This window comes from Notolepis coatsorum, assembly GCF_963971535.1.
Source record: "Notolepis coatsorum genome assembly, chromosome: 7".
Lineage (NCBI taxonomy): Eukaryota > Metazoa > Chordata > Actinopteri > Aulopiformes > Paralepididae > Notolepis > Notolepis coatsorum.
The window spans coordinates 12,910,212-12,929,745 of NC_140171.1; the positions used below are offsets into that span (position 1 = coordinate 12,910,212).

At 40.4% G+C, this 19,534-nt stretch overlaps 1 protein-coding gene across 1 annotated transcript in view; it reads right to left on the reverse strand.

Moving 5' to 3' along the window:
• Nucleotides 1–11,888, reverse strand: part of LOC311232470 (F-box/LRR-repeat protein 18-like) — a 33,460-nt gene extending 21,572 nt beyond the window's left edge. The window contains exons 1-2 of the mRNA XM_084319281.1: nt 11,800–11,888; nt 464–661 (exon numbers count right to left, since the gene is read on the reverse strand). Coding sequence (XP_084175407.1) covers nt 464–661; nt 11,800–11,853 — 252 coding nt within the window. The 5' untranslated portion in view covers nt 11,854–11,888. The remainder of the gene's footprint in view (nt 1–463; nt 662–11,799) is intronic.
• Between the last annotated feature and the right edge of the window lie 7,646 nt (nt 11,889–19,534).

A 19,534-nucleotide genomic window follows, 5' to 3' on the forward strand; every position in this document is an offset into this window, starting at 1 on the left:
CCCAGATCCGTGACGAGCACGGTTTTCCCCGACGCAGAAATAGCGCCGAGATATGCGGTGAGCTACGGGAGCTCCCCGCGCCTCGTGTTTTATGAGCTCTGGGCGGCAGCGTTTTTTGGCGGAGCGCTCCCAGCTCATAAAGTTGAAACTAGTTAAACTTTTTTGAAAATGAGCGCGCTCATCAATGTAACTCACCGAGGAAGGGGCGGAGCCGCGGCTGGCGCGAGCTCTGGGGAGACCCAGAAAACCGCTCGCAGCTTTTTTTTTCTTCTTTTTTCAAAGCGGTACGCCTTAAAATAAACGTCCCTGGTGGACACATAGCCTTAGTGGTTTTTAACGTACCGTCCAGTACTGAAACGGTTCGGTACGGATACGTGTACCATTACACGCCTAATATATATATATATATTTCATATGTTTATATTACCGTGTATTCCTCAGACAGACAGATGTTTTATATTACCGTGTATTCCTCAGACAGACAGATGTGTGACAACAGGGTCTTGTCGTGACAGAGTGCGTATAACTTCCTGCAGACGTGAGCAACCTTCAGCAGGAGGTCACACGTGGGAACGTGGCGAAGGATCGCCAGCAGGACCTCATCGGGTAAACCCCACATCCCCACACAGGCGGACGCCGTCACATCCTCCTCGTACTCAGCCTGGGAAAAGAAACATAAAAAACAACACAGGAGACAGAGACAGCATAATTGGAGGTGGTAATTGCCACAGTGCTCCCAATCTGGTAATGAGCATGTCACGACACAATGACAGCTGTATTCTCAATTAGCGATATATATCACAATATTTTGCGTGCCGATATTATATCGATACACTGATGCTGAGGAATTGAGATTTACTCAACAATCCCATTTTGCTGCAATCCAATTTTTATACTTTATCACACTATCTTCACTTCATCATTTGACTGCAGTAAAATGCTGAAATAATATCCCTTAGACCGCTAATGTACAATAATATCCCTTAGGCTAATGTAAAACAATATCCCTTAGGCTAATGTACAATAATATCCCTTAGACTAATGTACAATAATATCCCTTAGGCTAATGTACAATAATATCCCTTAGGCTAATGTAAAAATAACATCCCTTAGGCTAATGTATCTAAATCAATTAGGCTAATATAAATGTAAATCAATTAGGCACATTTTCATTCTTTACGACTTTGAAATAAAACTGGGATTTTTCTGAGCCAAACCAAGCTGTGAAGTACATATACATAATCAATAATTAGAGCTCTGTAATATGAATACATTTTAACAACAACACTAACAATAAAAAATTGAATTGCGAGCTAAAAATCTAAATTTGTATCGTATCTGAAAATGTGTGTATCTTCACCCCCTGCCACTCAGTGTTTCCCCTAGGGCTGGGCGATAAAACGATAACGATCGCGATAAATTATTTCCTCGAAATAAACATGAAACGTGGTCGCAAAGTTTCGATATATCGATTTTCCAAGCTTGGATATGAGCACACGCACTAACAACCAATCAGTGAAGGAGATGGCCGACAGTGAAGGAGACCCGTGGACTCTAGTAGTAAACAAGGCTGGCTAGGATAATTAGCTTGCACGCCGCTGTTTTATAGTTTACGTGCCGAGTGGGTGTGTGGCGTGAATTCTGAGGCCACGGTTAGAGTAGTGTGGGGTATGCGGTGGACGTCGTTGCAATGTATTGGGGCGGAACGGAGTATTTTAGGGTGATAGTTAGTACATTGTCATGGGATACACCGCTTGCTCTGGCTAACGTGCGCGGACTGATGACGACATCAACTCGAGACATTCGCAGCAGCAAAACAAGTCTATTAATAGCCCGTCCATCAGCGCCGGGCATAAGAAGTTAATTAAACTTGACAGAAATTATATCGACGATAATTATCGATATCGAGTTATATGAAAATAATTTTATCGCGATAACGTTTTTGGCCATATCGCCCAGCCCTAGTTTCCCCATACATGGATTTATTTGCGGCGGCCGACTACAATATCAGACAGATCCACCACAGATACATTGACCAAACCTGAAACAATAACATCTCGACAAAGCTGCTTGTGGGTTATGGACATTCTTTTCCACTGCTGATTGTGTGTATCTACACAACCGTGGGCGCCAACTGCTGGAGAACTAACGGCTGGAGAACTTGAGAACTGTTAGGATCTGACTCTTTATAATAAACACTGTTAGGACTATCTGACTCTTAACACATTGGACGCCAGACCCGAGATAAGTCGGGTTAACTCAGATAATTGGAATATTCTTTTTGCAGTACATCCTAGTCAAGGTAAGGGCTATATGCTATCAATCTTGCGTTGATCCAATAATTCCTTCCCCGCGATCGGAGCATGTGTCTGTAATGTACTGTGTAACGTCGTATTCCGTAGGTGACGATCGAAGCATAGAACCCCCCCCCCGTTCATGCATGCATGATGAAACATAATACCGATAATATAGCGTTGATTTCAGATTGATTGTTGATCCAAGCGAGGAATGGCATGGTTTCTAGTGAATGCACTAAACGCTAGCGGCGTTTCCTGGGATTACACAGAATTACTCTAAAACTATACTCATATTCACCATGGTATAAAGCGGGAATGTATGGATGAAATAATTATTTATTTTTCACAAATTGAACGATACTCGATGTAAAATGGGCAATAATTTTGTATCCATAGCTATGATTAGGGCTGGGCGATATGACCAAAAACGTTATCGCGATAAAATTATAAAATTATTTTCATATAATTCGATATCGATAATTATCGTCGATATAATGTCCGTCAAGTTTAATTGACTTCTTATGCTGCTGCGAATGTCTCAAGTCGAGTTGATGTCGTCATCAGTCCGCGCACGTTACACGTTAGCCGACAAGCGGAGTATCTCATGACAATAAATATGACACTAAAATACTCTCTTCCGCCACAATATATTGAAACGAACTGTATACCTCACACTACTATAAACGTGGCCTCAGAATTCAAAACACACACATACTCGGCACGTAAATATATAAAACATCGGCGTGCAAGCTAATTAGCCTAGCAAGCCTGTAGTATCTAAGCTGTGTATTCCATGACAATGTGCTAAATATTACACTAAAATACTCTCTTCCGCCACAATATATTGAAACGACGTCCACTGTATACCCCCACTACTATAAACGTGGCCTCAGAATTCACGTCACACACATACTCGGCACGTAAATATATAAAACATTGCCGTGCAAGCTAATTAGCCTAGCAAGCCTGGTTGTTGAGTGAGTCCTACCTCCTTCCGGGTATACTTCGCTCTCGGCCATCTCCTTCACTGATTGGTTGTTAGCTGTTGTGCGTAAATACGTCATCACGTAACGTTGGTTGTTGTTAGTGAGTGTGGTGAGCCGAGGCTGAACGGAGCCAAGCTTGGAAAATCGATATATCGAAACTTTGCGACCACGTTTCATGTTTATTTCGAGGAAATAATTTATCGCGATAGTTATCGTTATCGTTTTATCGCCCAGCCCTAGCTATGATATTTAATATAGTTTTAGCCCTGCAAACACTGGCATGTATCCCCATTCATTAAAGCGCTGGCACACACGGCCCACAGCGACCTCTGGCGCTGAATGCGTTAATAATAAACACTGTTAGGACTATCTGACTCTTAATAAACACTGTTGGACTATCTGATTCTTAATAATAAACACTGTTCGGACTCTGGTGCAGTGTGTTATTCTTTATTTCATTATCATTACTACTGAATCCTGCCACTCACTACTGTTCACTACTACTACTGTTATTAGTGTGGGTGACCTGGCGAAGCCAGGTTGCAACCCACACTATACATATCTATACTCTTTTTATTTATTTATTCTTTATTCCACCGATTTTGCAAACACTTTGCAACACGTAAGCGTTTGCGCCCCATACACGTGAAAGGTATCAAAACGAGCGGCTTGCCTATGGCAACACCGGTCTCCGAACTCGTAAAGTTTCACCGCACCGTCTGGCTACGAATCGACTTTAAACGGTAAAATTTCAGAAATGCATGCAATTTAGAGTGCGAGATCCACCGATTTTGCCAACAAACTCCTCCCAGAGCGTTCGCGCCCCATACACGTGAAAGGTATCAAAGCGACCGGCTTGCTCCAACTCGATGTGCTATTCGAACTCGTAAAGTTTCACCGCACCGTCTGGCTACGAATAGACTTTAAACGGTAAAATTTCGGAAATACAGTGCAATTTAGAGTTTCAAACACTTTGCAACACGTAAGCGTTCGCGCACCATACACGTGAAAGGTATCAAAACGAGCGGCTTGCCTATGGCAACTGCGGTCTTCGAACTCGTAAAAGTTTCACCGCACCGTCTGGCTACGAATCGACTTTAAACGGTAAAATTTCGGTCCCATTGGGAATGCATTGCAATTTAGAGTGTAGCAGCTGAAATAATCTTTTTCCCCCTACCTTGGGTGAATTGCGAGTGTGATCTCAATTTTGGACGTAGAAATAAAACAAACACATCAAAACGATGACACGGCTGTCAGTCCGCTCACAAAAGAAAAATAAATGGAATTGGACATTTCTATCTCAACTGACGACCATTTGTTTGAAGGTTCTCCTCCCCATTGACCGCCATGCAATCGCACCCTAGAAATCACTTTTTTCACACTATTTTTTAGCCTTCTGTTCCGATCGCCGAAGGAGTGCCACAATATCGCACGAATGCCACAATCTCGCGCACAACCCTTCGCCTACTCATTGTAGTGCTCTTGTGCGAGTCACAACGCTTCATCTCTTATAGTTTTCTTTTAATCAATGTGACAATGCAGTCATGCATCTGCCTCCATAGAAATGCATTGGATAGAAAATATGCAAGTCATAGTGATTGCTTCACCTGTGTGGCTCATGGCTCACTCATGATTGGTTCAGCTGTGTGGCTCGTGGCTGAGCTGCCAATGACCTCATCCACTTTAACCCATCATTGCCCATCACTGTGTTGCAGTACTGAATTGCTGGACAGCGCCCTCTGTCTTGTGGGTTGTGTCATTGTACTCAGTAGGGATATCCTCTTTCATTTTTCATTGGTCCATGTTGACCACCTTTCATTGGTCGATGTTGACCACTCCCCCGATCCTTAGACCACGCCCCCTTTGGCCACACCCCCTCAGTGTATCTCTTGAACCGTTTGTCGTAGAGACTTGCGGATTGTGCCATTGGTCGATGTTGACCACCTTTCATTGGTCGATGTTGACCACTCCCCCGATCATTAGACCACGCCCCCTTAGACCACACCCCATCAGTGTATCTCTTGAACCGTTTGTCGTAGAGACTTGCGGATTGTGCCATTGTACTCGGTGTAATAGTGTAATAGTGTGTAATAGTGTAATAGTGTGTAATAGTGTAATAGTGTAATAGTGTGTAATAGTGTAATAGTGTGTAATAGTGTGTAATAGTGTAATAGTGTATTAATAGTGTAATATTGTGTAATAGTGTGTAATGGTGTAATATTGTGTAATAGTGTAATAGTGTGTAATAGTGTAATAGTGTAATAGTGTGTAATAGTGTGTAATAGTGTAATAGTGTGTAATAGTGTAATAGTGTAATAGTGTAATAGTGTGTAATAGTGTAATAGTGTGTAGTGTAATAGTGTGTAATAGTGTGTAATAGTGTAATATGGTGTAATAGTGTAATAGTGTAATGGTGTGTAATAGTGTAATAGTGTGTAATAGTGTGTAATAGTGTAATAGTGTAATAGTGTGTAATAGTGTGATAGTGTGTAATAGTGTAATAGTGTAATAGTGTGTAATAGTGTAATAGTGTGTAATAGTGTAATAGTGTGTAATAGTGTAATAGTGTGTAATAGTGTAATAGTGTAATAGTGTGTAATAGTGTAATAGTGTAATAGTGTGTAATAGTGTGTAATAGTGTAATAGTGTGTAATAGTGTGTAATAGTGTAATAGTGTGTAATAGTGTAATAGTGTGTAATAGTGTAATAGTGTGTAATTGTGTGTAATAGTGTAATAGTGTAATAGTGTGTAATAGTGTAATAGTGTGTAATAGTGTAATCGTGTGTAATAGTGTAATAGTGTGTAATAGTGTGTAATAGTGTAATATTGTGTAATAGTGTGTAATAGTGTGTAATAGTGTAATAGTGTGTAATAGTGTAATAGTGTAATAGTGTGTAATAGTGTAATAGTGTGTAATAGTGTGTAATAGTGTAATAGTGTAATAGTGTGTAATAGTGTGTAATAGTGTAATATTGTGTAATAGTGTGTAATAGTGTGTAATAGTGTAATAGTGTGTAATAGTGTGTAATCGTGTAATCGTGTAATAGTGTGTAATAGTGTGTAATAGTGTGTAATAGTGTAATAGTGTGTAATAGTGTAATAGTGTAATAGTGTATAATAGTGTAATAGTGTAATAGTGTGTAATAGTGTGTAATAGTGTGTAATAGTGTAATAGTGTGTAATAGTGTGTAATAGTGTAATAGTGTAATAGTGTGTAATAGTGTGTAATAGTGTAATAGTGTGTAATAGTGTGTAATAGTGTAATCGTGTAATCGTGTAATAGTGTGTAATAGTGTAATAGTGTGATAGTGTGTAATAGTGTAATAGTGTAATAGTGTGTAATAGTGTAATAGTGTGTAATAGTGTAATAGTGTAATAGTGTGTAATAGTGTGTAATAGTGTGTAATAGTGTAATAGTGTGTAATAGTGTAATAGTGTGTAATTGTGTGTAATAGTGTAATAGTGTAACAGTGTAATAGTGTGTAATAGTGTAATAGTGTGTAATAGTGTAATAGTGTAATAGTGTGTAATAGTGTAATAGTGTGTAATAGTGTAATAGTGTGTAATAGTGTAATATTGTGTAATAGTGTAATAGTGTAATAGTGTGTAATAGTGTAATAGTGTGTAATAGTGTAATAGTGTAATAGTGTAATAGTGTGTAATAGTGTGTAATAGTGTAATAGTGTGTAATAGTGTAATAGTGTGTAATTGTGTGTAATAGTGTAACAGTGTAATAGTGTGTAATAGTGTAATAGTGTGTAATAGTGTAATAGTGTAATAGTGTGTAATAGTGTAATAGTGTGTAATAGTGTAATAGTGTGTAATAGTGTGTAATAGTGTGTAATAGTGTAATAGTGTGTAATAGTGTAATAGTGTGTAATAGTGTAATAGTGTGTAATAGTGTAATAGTGTGTAATAGTGTAATAGTGTGTAATAGTGTAATATTGTGTAATAGTGTAATAGTGTAATAGTGTGTAATAGTGTGTAATAGTGTAATCGTGTGTAATAGTGTGTAATAGTGTAATAGTGTAATATTGTGTAATAGTGTAATAGTGTGTAATAGTGTGTAATAGTGTGTAATAGTGTGTAATAGTGTGTAATAGTGTAATCGTGTAATCGTGTAATAGTGTAATAGTGTGTAATAGTGTAATAGTGTGTAATAGTGTGTAATAGTGTAATAGTGTGTAATAGTGTAATAGTGTAATAGTGTATAATAGTGTAATAGTGTAATAGTGTGTAATAGTGTAATAGTGCAATAGTGTAATAGTGTGTAATAGTGTGTAATAGTGTAATAGTGTGTAATAGTGTGTAATAGTGTAATAGTGTGTAATAGTGTAATAGTGTAATAGTGTATAATAGTGTAATAGTGTGTAATAGTGTAATAGTGCAATAGTGTGTAATAGTGTGTAATAGTGTAATAGTGTGTAATAGTGTAATAGTGTGTAATAGTGTGTAATAGTGTGTAATAGTGTAATAGTGTGTAATAGTGTAATAGTGTGTAATAGTGTAATAGTGTAATAGTGTGTAATAGTGTAATAGTGTAATAGTGTGTAATAGTGTAATATTGTGTAATAGTGTAATAGTGTAATAGTGTGTAATAGTGTGTAATAGTGTAATCGTGTGTAATAGTGTGTAATAGTGTAATAGTGTAATATTGTGTAATAGTGTAATAGTGTGTAATAGTGTAATAGTGTGTAATAGTGTAATAGTGTGTAATAGTGTGTAATAGTGTAATAGTGTGTAATAGTGTAATAGTGTGTAATAGTGTGTAATAGTGTAATAGTGTGTAATAGTGTGTAATAGTGTAATAGTGTAATAGTGTGTAATAGTGTAATAGTGCAATAGTGTAATAGTGTGTAATAGTGTGTAATAGTGTAATAGTGTGTAATAGTGTGTAATAGTGTGTAATAGTGTGTAATAGTGTGTAATAGTGTGTAATAGTGTGTAATAGTGTGTAATAGTGTAATAGTGTGTAATAGTGTAATAGTGTGTAATAGTGTGTAATAGTGTAATAGTGTAATAGTGTGTAATAGTGTGTAATAGTGTAATAGTGTAATAGTGTGTAATAGTGTAATAGTGTAATAGTGCAATAGTGTAATAGTGTGTAATAGTGTGTAATAGTGTGTAATAGTGTGTAATAGTGTAATAGTGTGTAATAGTGTAATAGTGTAATAGTGTGTAATAGTGTAATAGTGTAATAGTGTGTAATAGTGTAATAGTGCAATAGTGTGTAATAGTGTAATAGTGTTATAGTGTGTAATAGTGTAATAGTGTAATAGTGTGTAATAGTGTAATAGTGTGTAATAGTGTGTAATAGTGTAATAGTGTGTAATAGTGTGTAATAGTGTGTAATAGTGTAATATTGTGTAATAGTGTAATAGTGTTGCGGGTTGTGTCATTGCACTCAGTAGGGATATCCTCTTTAATTGGTCTATGTTGACCACTCCCCCGATCCTTAGGCCGCGCCCCCTTTTTGTATCCTTTGAACCGTTTGTCATAGAGACTCGCGAGAGACCCTCTCCCCTGTTGGCCGGCGGTGCACAGGCGTCACCCACACTTTCACAATTTCCCCCGCGCGGAATTGTCTAGTTAGTATTATTATTGTCATTATTACATGGCCACCAGCCACCACCATAACTAACCGAAGAAGCATTTGGCTACATGGACCTAGTCATCCTGGGTGTTGCTGATGAAGCACGTTAGGCTACATGGACCTAGTGTTGTAATCACGGCGAGAGCCTTCCTCACCCCTCCTCCTTCCTCACCATCACCATCACGGCGGAAGCCTTCCTCACCCCTCATCCTCTCACACCCTTATATGGGCAGCATCCGATCCCGGATTCCCACGCTGCCAGTATACTAATTGACACGGCTGAGAGGGATCCCCTCATCAGCGAGATGGTACTTCAGCCCACGGATCCTTCTCTACCCTCGTCGGAGTGTTAACCTTACTTCCTAGGTACGACGACTAGCCCTAGCCTTGCTACTCAAGCCTTGTTGAATTGCCTTGTCCTAATCCTAAAAGTTCTCTCTGTGCCCCAGGACCACCACTCCGGTACTCCGCTCACCTGGACGCCCCGTACGGCACATGGAACGCACCATTCCTCATCTCAAGAACATTCGCACATTCGTAATTTGTAAAACTGTCTGCTTGGGAGGTCATAATTAAAACCAACCTAAACCGCTCCATTCTCTCTCCTCCTGTGTTCTGCAATTTTGGGCTCCGCCAAACCCCTATCCTAACACCTAGTCATCCTGGGTGCTGATGATGAAGCACGTTAGGCTACATGGACCTAGTCATCCTGGGTGCTGATGATGAAGCACGTTAGGCTACATGGACCTAGTCATCCTGGGTGCTGATGATGAAGCACGTTAGGCTACATGGACCTAGTCATCCTGGGTGCTGATGATGAAGCACGTTAGGCTACATGGACCTAGTCATCCTGGGTGCTGATGATGAAGCACGTTAGGCTACATGGACCTAGTCATCCTGGGTGCTGATGAAGCACGTTGGCCAGAAAGACTCCATCGTAGGTTTTCCCACAGTGCAGCCGAGGTATCAGGTCATCCTGGCTCCTGTCCGTTGGGGGGCGTGTTTTGTTTACCCCAGTCTAGACTGTCATGGCGGCGCCCAATAGTCGAGTTTTTATGTATATTCTCACAAATATTATATATTGAGCACAAAGAAAAGAAAGTTTTAATTAAATGTAAATTGTGTCTTGGCTCAAAGAAAATCTTGGCTATCTACTGCCCACTTTGTTTGAAACAATTGTTACACGTTACAATTCAGAATGACGGATCCAGTGGGAAATGATACCAAAGATTGATTTGCTTCGTTTGCTTATAAAAACGACGTGGTGGTCAACAAAAAACAAATTGCAGTTTGCAAAACGTGCTGCGGGTCGAAATCACGGATGGAGACGCAACAACTTCCAACTTCGTTCGACATTTGAAGCTGCACAAATAACGGTAAGTAACTTGGCTTGCTAGCTACAGGTAAATCAATGATGAGCCATCGACACAGTCAGTGTGGTAAAGTTATCATTACGTCCAAGATTGATACACGGCTGGCTAGGCAGTTGGTAGTCATAGTCTTGTCTTATAAAATAAATAAACAATCAGCAATGTCTCGCTTGATGAACGGCCAGCAGCAGCCTAACTGTACTGCTGCTCCTTAAAAATATTGATTGATTGAAAATTGTATTAATAGATTGCAGAATGGGTACAATACAGTACGGCTCAATACAAACAATTGTTAAGGGGTTGCAGACCAGAAAAATACTTTCGTCTTGTTTACATCAGAGTCCCCCAGGCCCATTTTCAATTCATCATGACACTTATGACATACAGCTATACAGTACTGTTTTATCAATACATTTATGACATACAAGTATACAGTACTGTATAAGAGACATAGATCATGAGAAACAGAAATATATACATTCGAAGGGGAAGAAACTGTACATTGGAGGGGGTTGGAAAATTTACAGGGGCCAGTTTTTAATTGCAGCCACCCGTAGGTGCTCTTTGAGAGCGGTTTTGAAGGAGGGTAGGGATCACATTATTTTACGGCTGAGGGTAGGGCGTTCCACATTGTTGTGGCATAATTGCTAAACGTGTTTAGTCCCTTGTTTGAGCCGAATCTGGGTTGAACATGATTTGTGGAACTCCCTCTGGTGTTGTGTGGTCGTGGTATGGTTGTGGTATTCACTGACCTTTGGGAAGTATTTCGACATGCACATGGGTATCTTAGTGGTGTAGTATATCTTGTAGACCAGGCCCATTGCAAGTTGCTGTAATCTGTAGTCTACTCTAAGCCATCCTAGGTTGTGAAAATGGGCAGGGGTGAGGTGGGTTTTAGGAGTAAGGTCAAGCAGTAGTCTGACCAGTTTGTTTTGTGATGTTTGTAGGCTTGTTTTTAGCGCATTTGAGGTGCTTTGGTACGATGAGGTACAAGCATAGTCGTAGTACCCTTGAATGAGTGCTCCTGTTAGAGTCTTCAAGGTATTCTTGTTTACCAGTGAGGAGATACGGTACAAGAATCTTGTTCGTTGGTTGACTTTTTTTATTACATTGGATGCCATTTTGTCACAGGAAAGATTTGCCTCTAGGATGGACCCTAGGTATGTAATTTCATCTTTCCTTGTGACAATATTGTCACCCACTGTAACTGAGAAGCCGTTGGCCTTTGCTGAGTTTGTTATTTGATCCAAGAGAAAGAGAGAACACGAATTAGGCCCTACCTAATAAACTACCTAATATACGAAATGCAGAGATGCCTCGTCATTTCAGTGCAGATTTTTTATACCCCAAAATGTATAAAGGGTTATGGTAGACTAGTTAGTTGAGCCGCCCTATATTCACAACGAAAAACTATTTATATAATAACAGTTAGGTAACGGTTACCTAGCTAACGTTAGCTTGTTAGCTAATACCACTGGCTGGCTTGTCATTAACGTGTTACTCGTTACCTAATGTTAGCTGGATCTTCTCGGTGCTTTTCAATCACTCTTACCTGTATAATGTGATAGTCCATGTCCTCCAATACTCCTGTCAAATTCGTGTTCATGTTTATTAATATGTCGACTGTCTGGCTCAGTACAAGTCTGATGCCACTTGGAACAACATCGGAACTCTTTGAGAGACGGACATACTTCCTGTCGCGGTGCCACGCCCACCGGAACCAGACTTTTCGGTTTCTCTGAACACCGTCAAATATTTCCCTAAATGTTTTGAAAACATTTAACTAACTTGATACGTCTAGACTAGTTAATATGTGGTAATCATTTTAACTGATTTTAACTGATCATGGCAGTCATTTTAATTATGAAGTTCTAAGATTTCTGTCCAGGGCACTGACCCGCCAGATGTCGCTGTTGTGCTTACATGACATGATACAGGTATATAGTACTGTTACATTTGTGACATATACGATATGCAAATATACAGTACTGTTACCCATATATCCTGACAGAGAGTATATACATAATGGGGAGGAGACTGTACATTAGGGGGGGGGGGTGGGAGAGAAATATACATAGGTGGGGAGAGAATATATACATACGGTGGGGAGGAGACTGTACATTTGGAGGGGGTGGGTGGGTGGGAGAGAAATATACATACGGTGGGGAGAGAATATATACACACAGTGGGGAGGAGACTGTCTATTAGGAGGGGGTGGGGGGGTTTGGACATTTTTACGGTGGCCAGTTTCGAATTGCAGCCTCCCATAGGTGCTCTTTAAGAGCGGTTTTGAATGTGGGTAGGGATTCACATTCCTTTACAGCTTTGGGTAGGGCGTTCCACATTGATGTGGCATAATTGCGAAACGTGTTTAGTCCCTTGTTTGAGACGAATCTGGGTTTAACATGATTTGTTGAGCTTCCTCTGGTGTTGTGGTCATGGTATTCACTGACCTTTGGGAAGTATTTTGACATGTACATGGATACCTTAGTCGTATAGTGTATCTTGTAGACCAGGCCCATTGCAAGTTGCTGTACTCTGTCGTCTACTCTAAGCCATCCTATAGGTAGTCAAAGTGGGCAGGGGTGAGGTGGGTTTTAGGAGCAAGGTCTGAGTGTGGTCTGAGTGTGGCGGCCGGCCGATAGTGGGCGCTAGAGCGCCGCCCTCCCTGGTTAAAAGAAGAAGAAGATTTTTTAATTTTTTTTAGAGCCCTATAAATAAAATAAACATGTTTAAAATGAGTAATATTTACTCATTTTAAGTATGTTTGTGTTTCCAATGCACAATATAACGTTAATATATCAAATATAAATAATTGTTTTCATTAACAGGAAGTGACTGTCTGATAGAGAATACTTTCCGTAGCCGCATTTCTCTCGGGCTAGCCGTAGCCGCATTTCTCTCGGGCTAGACGCAATAGCGCTTACAGTGGGCGTGCACTGGTTTCATCGCTGTATCCGTCGCAGCCAATCAGTGCGTAACACGCTGTGCGTTGAAATATGATGTATTATGATGGAAGCCGGGCGCGTTTTCAAGCGATCTATTATCATCTAAGCAAGCAGCGTCTATACTTTCCGTAGCCGTATTTCTCAGAGACGCTCTCGGATTGGCCGACGCCAGTAATTTCCGTAGCCGCATTTCTCGGAGACGCTCTCTGATTGGCCGACGCCAGTACTTTCCGTAGCCGCATTTCTCGGAGACAGGCTTAGTTACTCTTCGAAGTTGGTTAAGGTTAGAGTTTGTCTTAGAGCAGGAACTGTACATTCAGACAGTGTTGGATCTAACTAAATAGATTTATATGGACACTTTTATGGAAAGTTCAAGCCTGGAGTCTGGACCACAAAGCTTCTCGAACTAGGGTAGGCTATACTCTGTCTTAGCTGGTTCGACAACAAACAACAACAACACGCTATAATGGCTAGCTGGATGCAGTCTCTCTCTCTCTCTCTCCTCTCTCCTCTCTCCTCTCTCCTCTCTCCTCTCTCTCTCATAATCAACCAGACAATGAATGGTAACTTGTTTAAAATGACAAGATATACATGTGTTCATTATTGTATTGATCAGAGAGAGAGTGGAGTTTCTTTTGGATTTAAAATAAGTGGATTATGGCTTGTTCAATATCGTCTATGTTTGAATGAATGAATGAACGAAAACTTTATTTAACAGATTGCAGAATGGGTACAATACAGTACGGCTCAATACATACAATTGTTAAGGGGATGCAGACCAGAGAAAGACGTTTGTCTTGTTTACATCAGGGTCCCCCATTTTCGATTCATATCGATAGTTTAATAGCTAGCCTTGGCTCGTTTAACAATATGCAAAATATGTGTACAGCCCTGTACTCATACTGAAGTTATTCTTGGTATATACTACACATACTAGGTCTGATTGTGTAATGAATCGATTCCACGTCGCGCTGTGTGTGAATGAGAGAGAGAGAGAGAAAGAGAGAGAAGGAGAGATAGAGGGGGATACTAATTAATTCCCCCCCCCCCGTGAAGAATTCACCAGCCGCCACAGTTTGTTTTGTGATGTTTGTAGGCTTGTTTTTAGGGCCTTTGGGGTGCTTTGGTACCATGAGGTACAAGCATAGTCGTAGTACCCTTGAATGAGTGCTCCTGCCAGTCTTCAGGGTATTCTTGTTTACCAGAGAGGAGATCCGGTACAAGAATCGAGTTCGTTGGTTGACTTTTTTTATTACCTTGGATGCCATTTTGTCACAGGAAAGATTTGCCTCTAGGATGGAACCTAGGTATGTAATTTCATCTTTTCCTAATAACCATAGACGGCAAGGAACTAATAACATTTAGGATTTTCTTTATTAAATCAGCAATCGTTAATAACGGACAAACCTCTGTAAGAGGGGTTGCCTTAGTTATGAGTCATTTCATTCTAGTGAGCCTGTCAGCAATTTGTTTTATTATAAGAACATTTGAGTTCACATTATATTCAAACCTGAATATATAATTAATCAATTCATTATCCTCTGCAAATATTACATATCGGTAAATTATCCAAATATATAATCCAAAATTGAAAGTTTGTACTGATGGTGAATAGGAAAGGTCATGGGGTCACCAAAATCAAGAGGGTTCACCCTCTACGGGTCATACATGTTGAATGAAAGCTATTCAAGTTTATATTTAGGAAAATATCCTGCAGCAGCAGTGGCAGTCAGGGTAAATAAACAATATCACCAACACTGTCATTAAGGAATATAATAACCAAAAGCAAATGCCGTATTAATAGGAACCGGTTCCTACCGGAAGTAACATATTTGCATTTCGATTCTTAAATAAAAAAATAAAAAAATTATACTTTGTTAATTAATACCCTAGTTACAGTACAGCAACCCAATTAAACTGTATCAAGTCAACTGACAATGTGAATAGTATGAACACTTTTTAAAGGGGACATGCATTGCTATTCCTAGCACTATTTGGGCAACTTTACACAATTCCTGTGAGTCTATTGAAGACATCTGTACGTTTTTTAAATGCATTGTTTTATATTTCTAATCAAGTACTCAAAACCATCATTTTTCAACCTCAGGATTTCAGGCTGTTATGGCCTGGCTCCGCCCATAAGCACTTTGAGTGACAGTCAGTCCACACAGTCTGCGACTGGTAGACCGAGAGAGATAGAGAGAGAGAGGGGGGGTGGGAGAGAGAGAGTTAGAGAGCGAGAGAGAGTTAGAGAGAGAGAGAGTTAGAGAGAGAATGAGGAAGTGGTTTCCACTCGCTGTGTAGTCAGTCTAGGTAGATTGTGGGCGGGCATTAGCTACAACCACAGAGCCAATCACATCACTGTCCGCTACCCAGAGCCCGAGTGACGTCACGACATGGCTCAAATCAGGATGGCCTAATTTACTGGAGCAGGAAATGGTCTGAGCTGAATCAGAGCAATCCGCCAATATGGTATTTAGACACAAAAACACATTGATACTAACTCCTATTACTATAATACAATTCTAGAGACTGAAAAATGACATTTATAATGCATGTCACCTTTATGGGTTGAATAGAAAGTGAATCACTATCGTCATGTCACTGTTGTATGTATTCTGTTGCAGATTCTATCGTCTATTTGTTTAATAAACACTATGTACCTCTTTATAATCAGTAGTGATTGTAATCTTTGTCAAATTAAGATGAAGAAATAAATGAAATGATTGATTATATTGACAATGTACTGTACATTACCTAATAGTACATACTGTACATTACCTAATAGTACATACTCCAACACTTTAGTAGAATGTGAAACAAATGACTTCAGAGCACAAATCTATCAGGGTATTATTATTTTTTTATTATATGTTAATTATCTTAATATTTGTGATCCGTCACTTCCACTAATAACACTGATATACCCCCCCCAACACCATGGCTCTATTCCAGACAGATAACCTGCACTGGCTCCCCATTGCTGCACGTATCCGCTTCAAGGCCCTCGACCTAGCATACCGTGCGGCAAAGGGAACCGCTCCCGCCTACCTCCGGTCAATGGTCTCTAACTACACACCCTCAAGACCCCTACGCTCTGCATCTTCTGGCCGCCTCAGACCTACTCCTATCCAAGCTTCGGGACGGTCATCAAAGAGAAGCCGCCTATTCTCAGTCCTTGCCCCACAATGGTGGAATGAACTACCCACCCCAGTTAGGACAGCCGAATCCCGTCCAATCTTTTGCCGTCGACTAAAGACGCACTTCTTATCTTCAACCATTATCTGAAATAATGAAAAGAAAAAAAAATATCTAAGTCAACCCTAACTAACCTTAGGCTACTGTCATGCACTTGTCCTAATAAACTAACCTACACTGTAACACGCAACACTTTGATGAACATTGGGTCTCATTCTCGAACGAAGTTACGACAAAATATTTCGTCTTAGCCAGATTTCGGCCTATTTAAGACATATTAGGGCTGGGAGTGGGAGTCCTCAAATTTTCCTGAGATCTTATTTGAGAGCAGATCTAAGAGTGCTGAGGAGCACACTTAAATATGCTCTCAGCCCACGATCAAATCTCATGATTGATTGACTAATTTAAAATGTTATTATAACTTGACAGACTGTGTTCTCATAGTGATTCCTTCACGTCAACGCTACAGGCCTCCTTGGAATTAATTACTTAATCATAATTAAAATAAATATGACAATATTTGTACGATAAGAAATTACGAATTTGATGTCGGAAAAATAAATAATATGGATTCATCTGATCACAGGGCAGCTGGATTAACCATATCTGAACCAGCTATTTTGGACAAATAATTACTCAGATATTCAAACACAATTATGCAATTATTGTGAAATGATTGAAGATAATAATAATTTAATGCCTTCTGTGGAATTTGTATTTCTTATTTGTTACACATCTGTTTTAATGATTAATTATATACATTTGAAAGAATGCAGGTCAACATGCAATGTATCCCATTGATTGGTATACAATGGGACAGACCTTTGTTTGATTGATTGATTGAAAACTTCATTAACAGATTGCAGAATGGGTACAGTACAGTACAGCTCAATTACATAAGGGGATGCAGACCAGAGAAAGAACTTCGTCTTGTTTACATCAGGGTCCCCCATTTTCAATTCATCATAACATATATGACACACATGACACAGATAGACAGTACTGCTACATCTATACATTTATGACATACCAGATTTGCAAATACAGTACTGTTTGTGATACAAAAAGAGTCCAGAAAAGAGAGTACATTTGACGTACTCTGACTGTTGGAGGAGGTTGGGTAGGGGTGGGTGGGGGATAGACTTACACTGTACAAGCAAAACTGTACATTGGAATATTGACAACCATACTTGGTCATTTACTGTACATTGGAGGGGGTTGATATAGCTATAAACCTGCATTAATCAATTAAACTTATATTGAAATACACTATATAGCCTATACACCAACACTGAAATGACAGTGGATAAATAAATAAGAACTAAAGCTAGGGGAGCTCCAGTAGCTCACCGCGTATCTCGGCGCTATTTCGGCGTCGGGGACAACCGTGTGCGTCACGGATCTGGGGTACACGAGTTCGACTCCCGGACTCGCCGTATTTTCTCAGAGTGTCTTCCCCCGATCTATACCCCATTCAACCTGTTTCTGTCGGTCATGCTTGACCAGAAAAAAGCGATAAACGCTAAAAGAACCAGCTGTCTGGTCAAAGTAAAAAAAAAAAAAAAAGAACTAAAGCTAATCGGTGGAAATAGACTGCATTAATATTCCATAACAAGCCTCATTGCGGTCACAGAGGCACTTCACTTAGCAAAAGCAAAAGGCCTCTCCTCTGTCCTGATTCTCCTAGATCTATCTGCAGCCTTCGACACAGTCAACCATCAGATCCTCCTCGCGGCCCTCGCAGGAATGGGAGTGGCTGGATCTGCGCTGACATGGCTGACATCATACCTCAATGACCGCTCCTACCAAGTGTCATGGAGAGGGACTCTGTCGGCCACCCGCCCCCTCCGGACGGGTGTCCCCCAGGGCTCGGTCCTAGGACCCCTTCTCTTCTCCCTCTACACTAAATCACTGGGTAACATTATCACGTCTCATGGCTTCTCATATCATTGTTATGCCGATGATACTCAACTCTTCCTCTCCTTCCCTCCCTCAGATATCCACGTCTCTGAGCGGATCTCGGCCTGTCTGTCCGACATCTCCGCCTGGATGACGACTGTAACTGAGGGGTACAATTCCCTGACTGTATTAATCAAGTATTGGTATCATTAAACCACTACCGTATTATGTACATTACTGGCCAATACCGTACACAGGTATATGATGAGAACTTCTCCACAATAACACGGTTTCCACACAAATACTTGTTTAGAATATTTATTACATCAAAAGGGTATTATTACATTACTTTAATTGCGCTTATAAGGCAAATAGAATGTGCATAGGCGAATCAATAATGAATGTTAGGAATTATCTATGGTACTCAGAGTTACTACCGGTTGTAAGCCAGCAGGGGGAGGCAATGCTCTATGCAAGTCAATGGGTCCACGGAGGCGATATCACCCCTGTGTCAGCGGGGAAAGCAGCAGCTGTGATCCCAGGGTGCGCGTCGCACAGGTGAAGCCGTGGAGTCTCTGCTCCGACAGAGACGGGCTCGAGTGATGTCCTCACGGGCATGTGTAGATCTCACAGCAGTGGGGTAGACGGTTCTCTGCTCCAGCAGCCACAGTCAAAAGCAATAATCCTGCCGGAAGGTGGCTCTGCAATCACCGGTGTAGGTATCCTCCGTGGTGCACGGTAGTTCACAGTTGAACTTGACGTTACTATCCTTATTAGCACGCGGCAATAAGTGCTCTATGTAGACACACAATTACCCACTTCACGTGGTCTTTGACTCGTAATGAAGGCTTTTACTAGTAGGGAGCAAACGATACGTTAAACAAACGTATTAGGATAACACGAGACTCTATCTTGGGGCAATACGAGCCCTACTCTGCCCACGTTGCGTAGTGGGTGAGAGACGTCGCTTGGATAACTGGAACTGAACGAGACTGAACGGGACAAGGGACTAAGAGGAATTCTACATTTCTTGCGCCCTATTTATATGCACGGTGAACAAATAGTACCATTCGTATTTCGGTAGCCGTATTCCTACGCGGAACCGGGGCTAGTTGGGACATGTTCGTCGGCACTATTGAACTTGACTCAAGGGGCCTGTCTGCTGGCGCCAGGTTCTTGTCCAATGAGAGAATGAACTATTATGGGCTGTAGTAGACTAAAGGGATATTCAGTGTATATGTA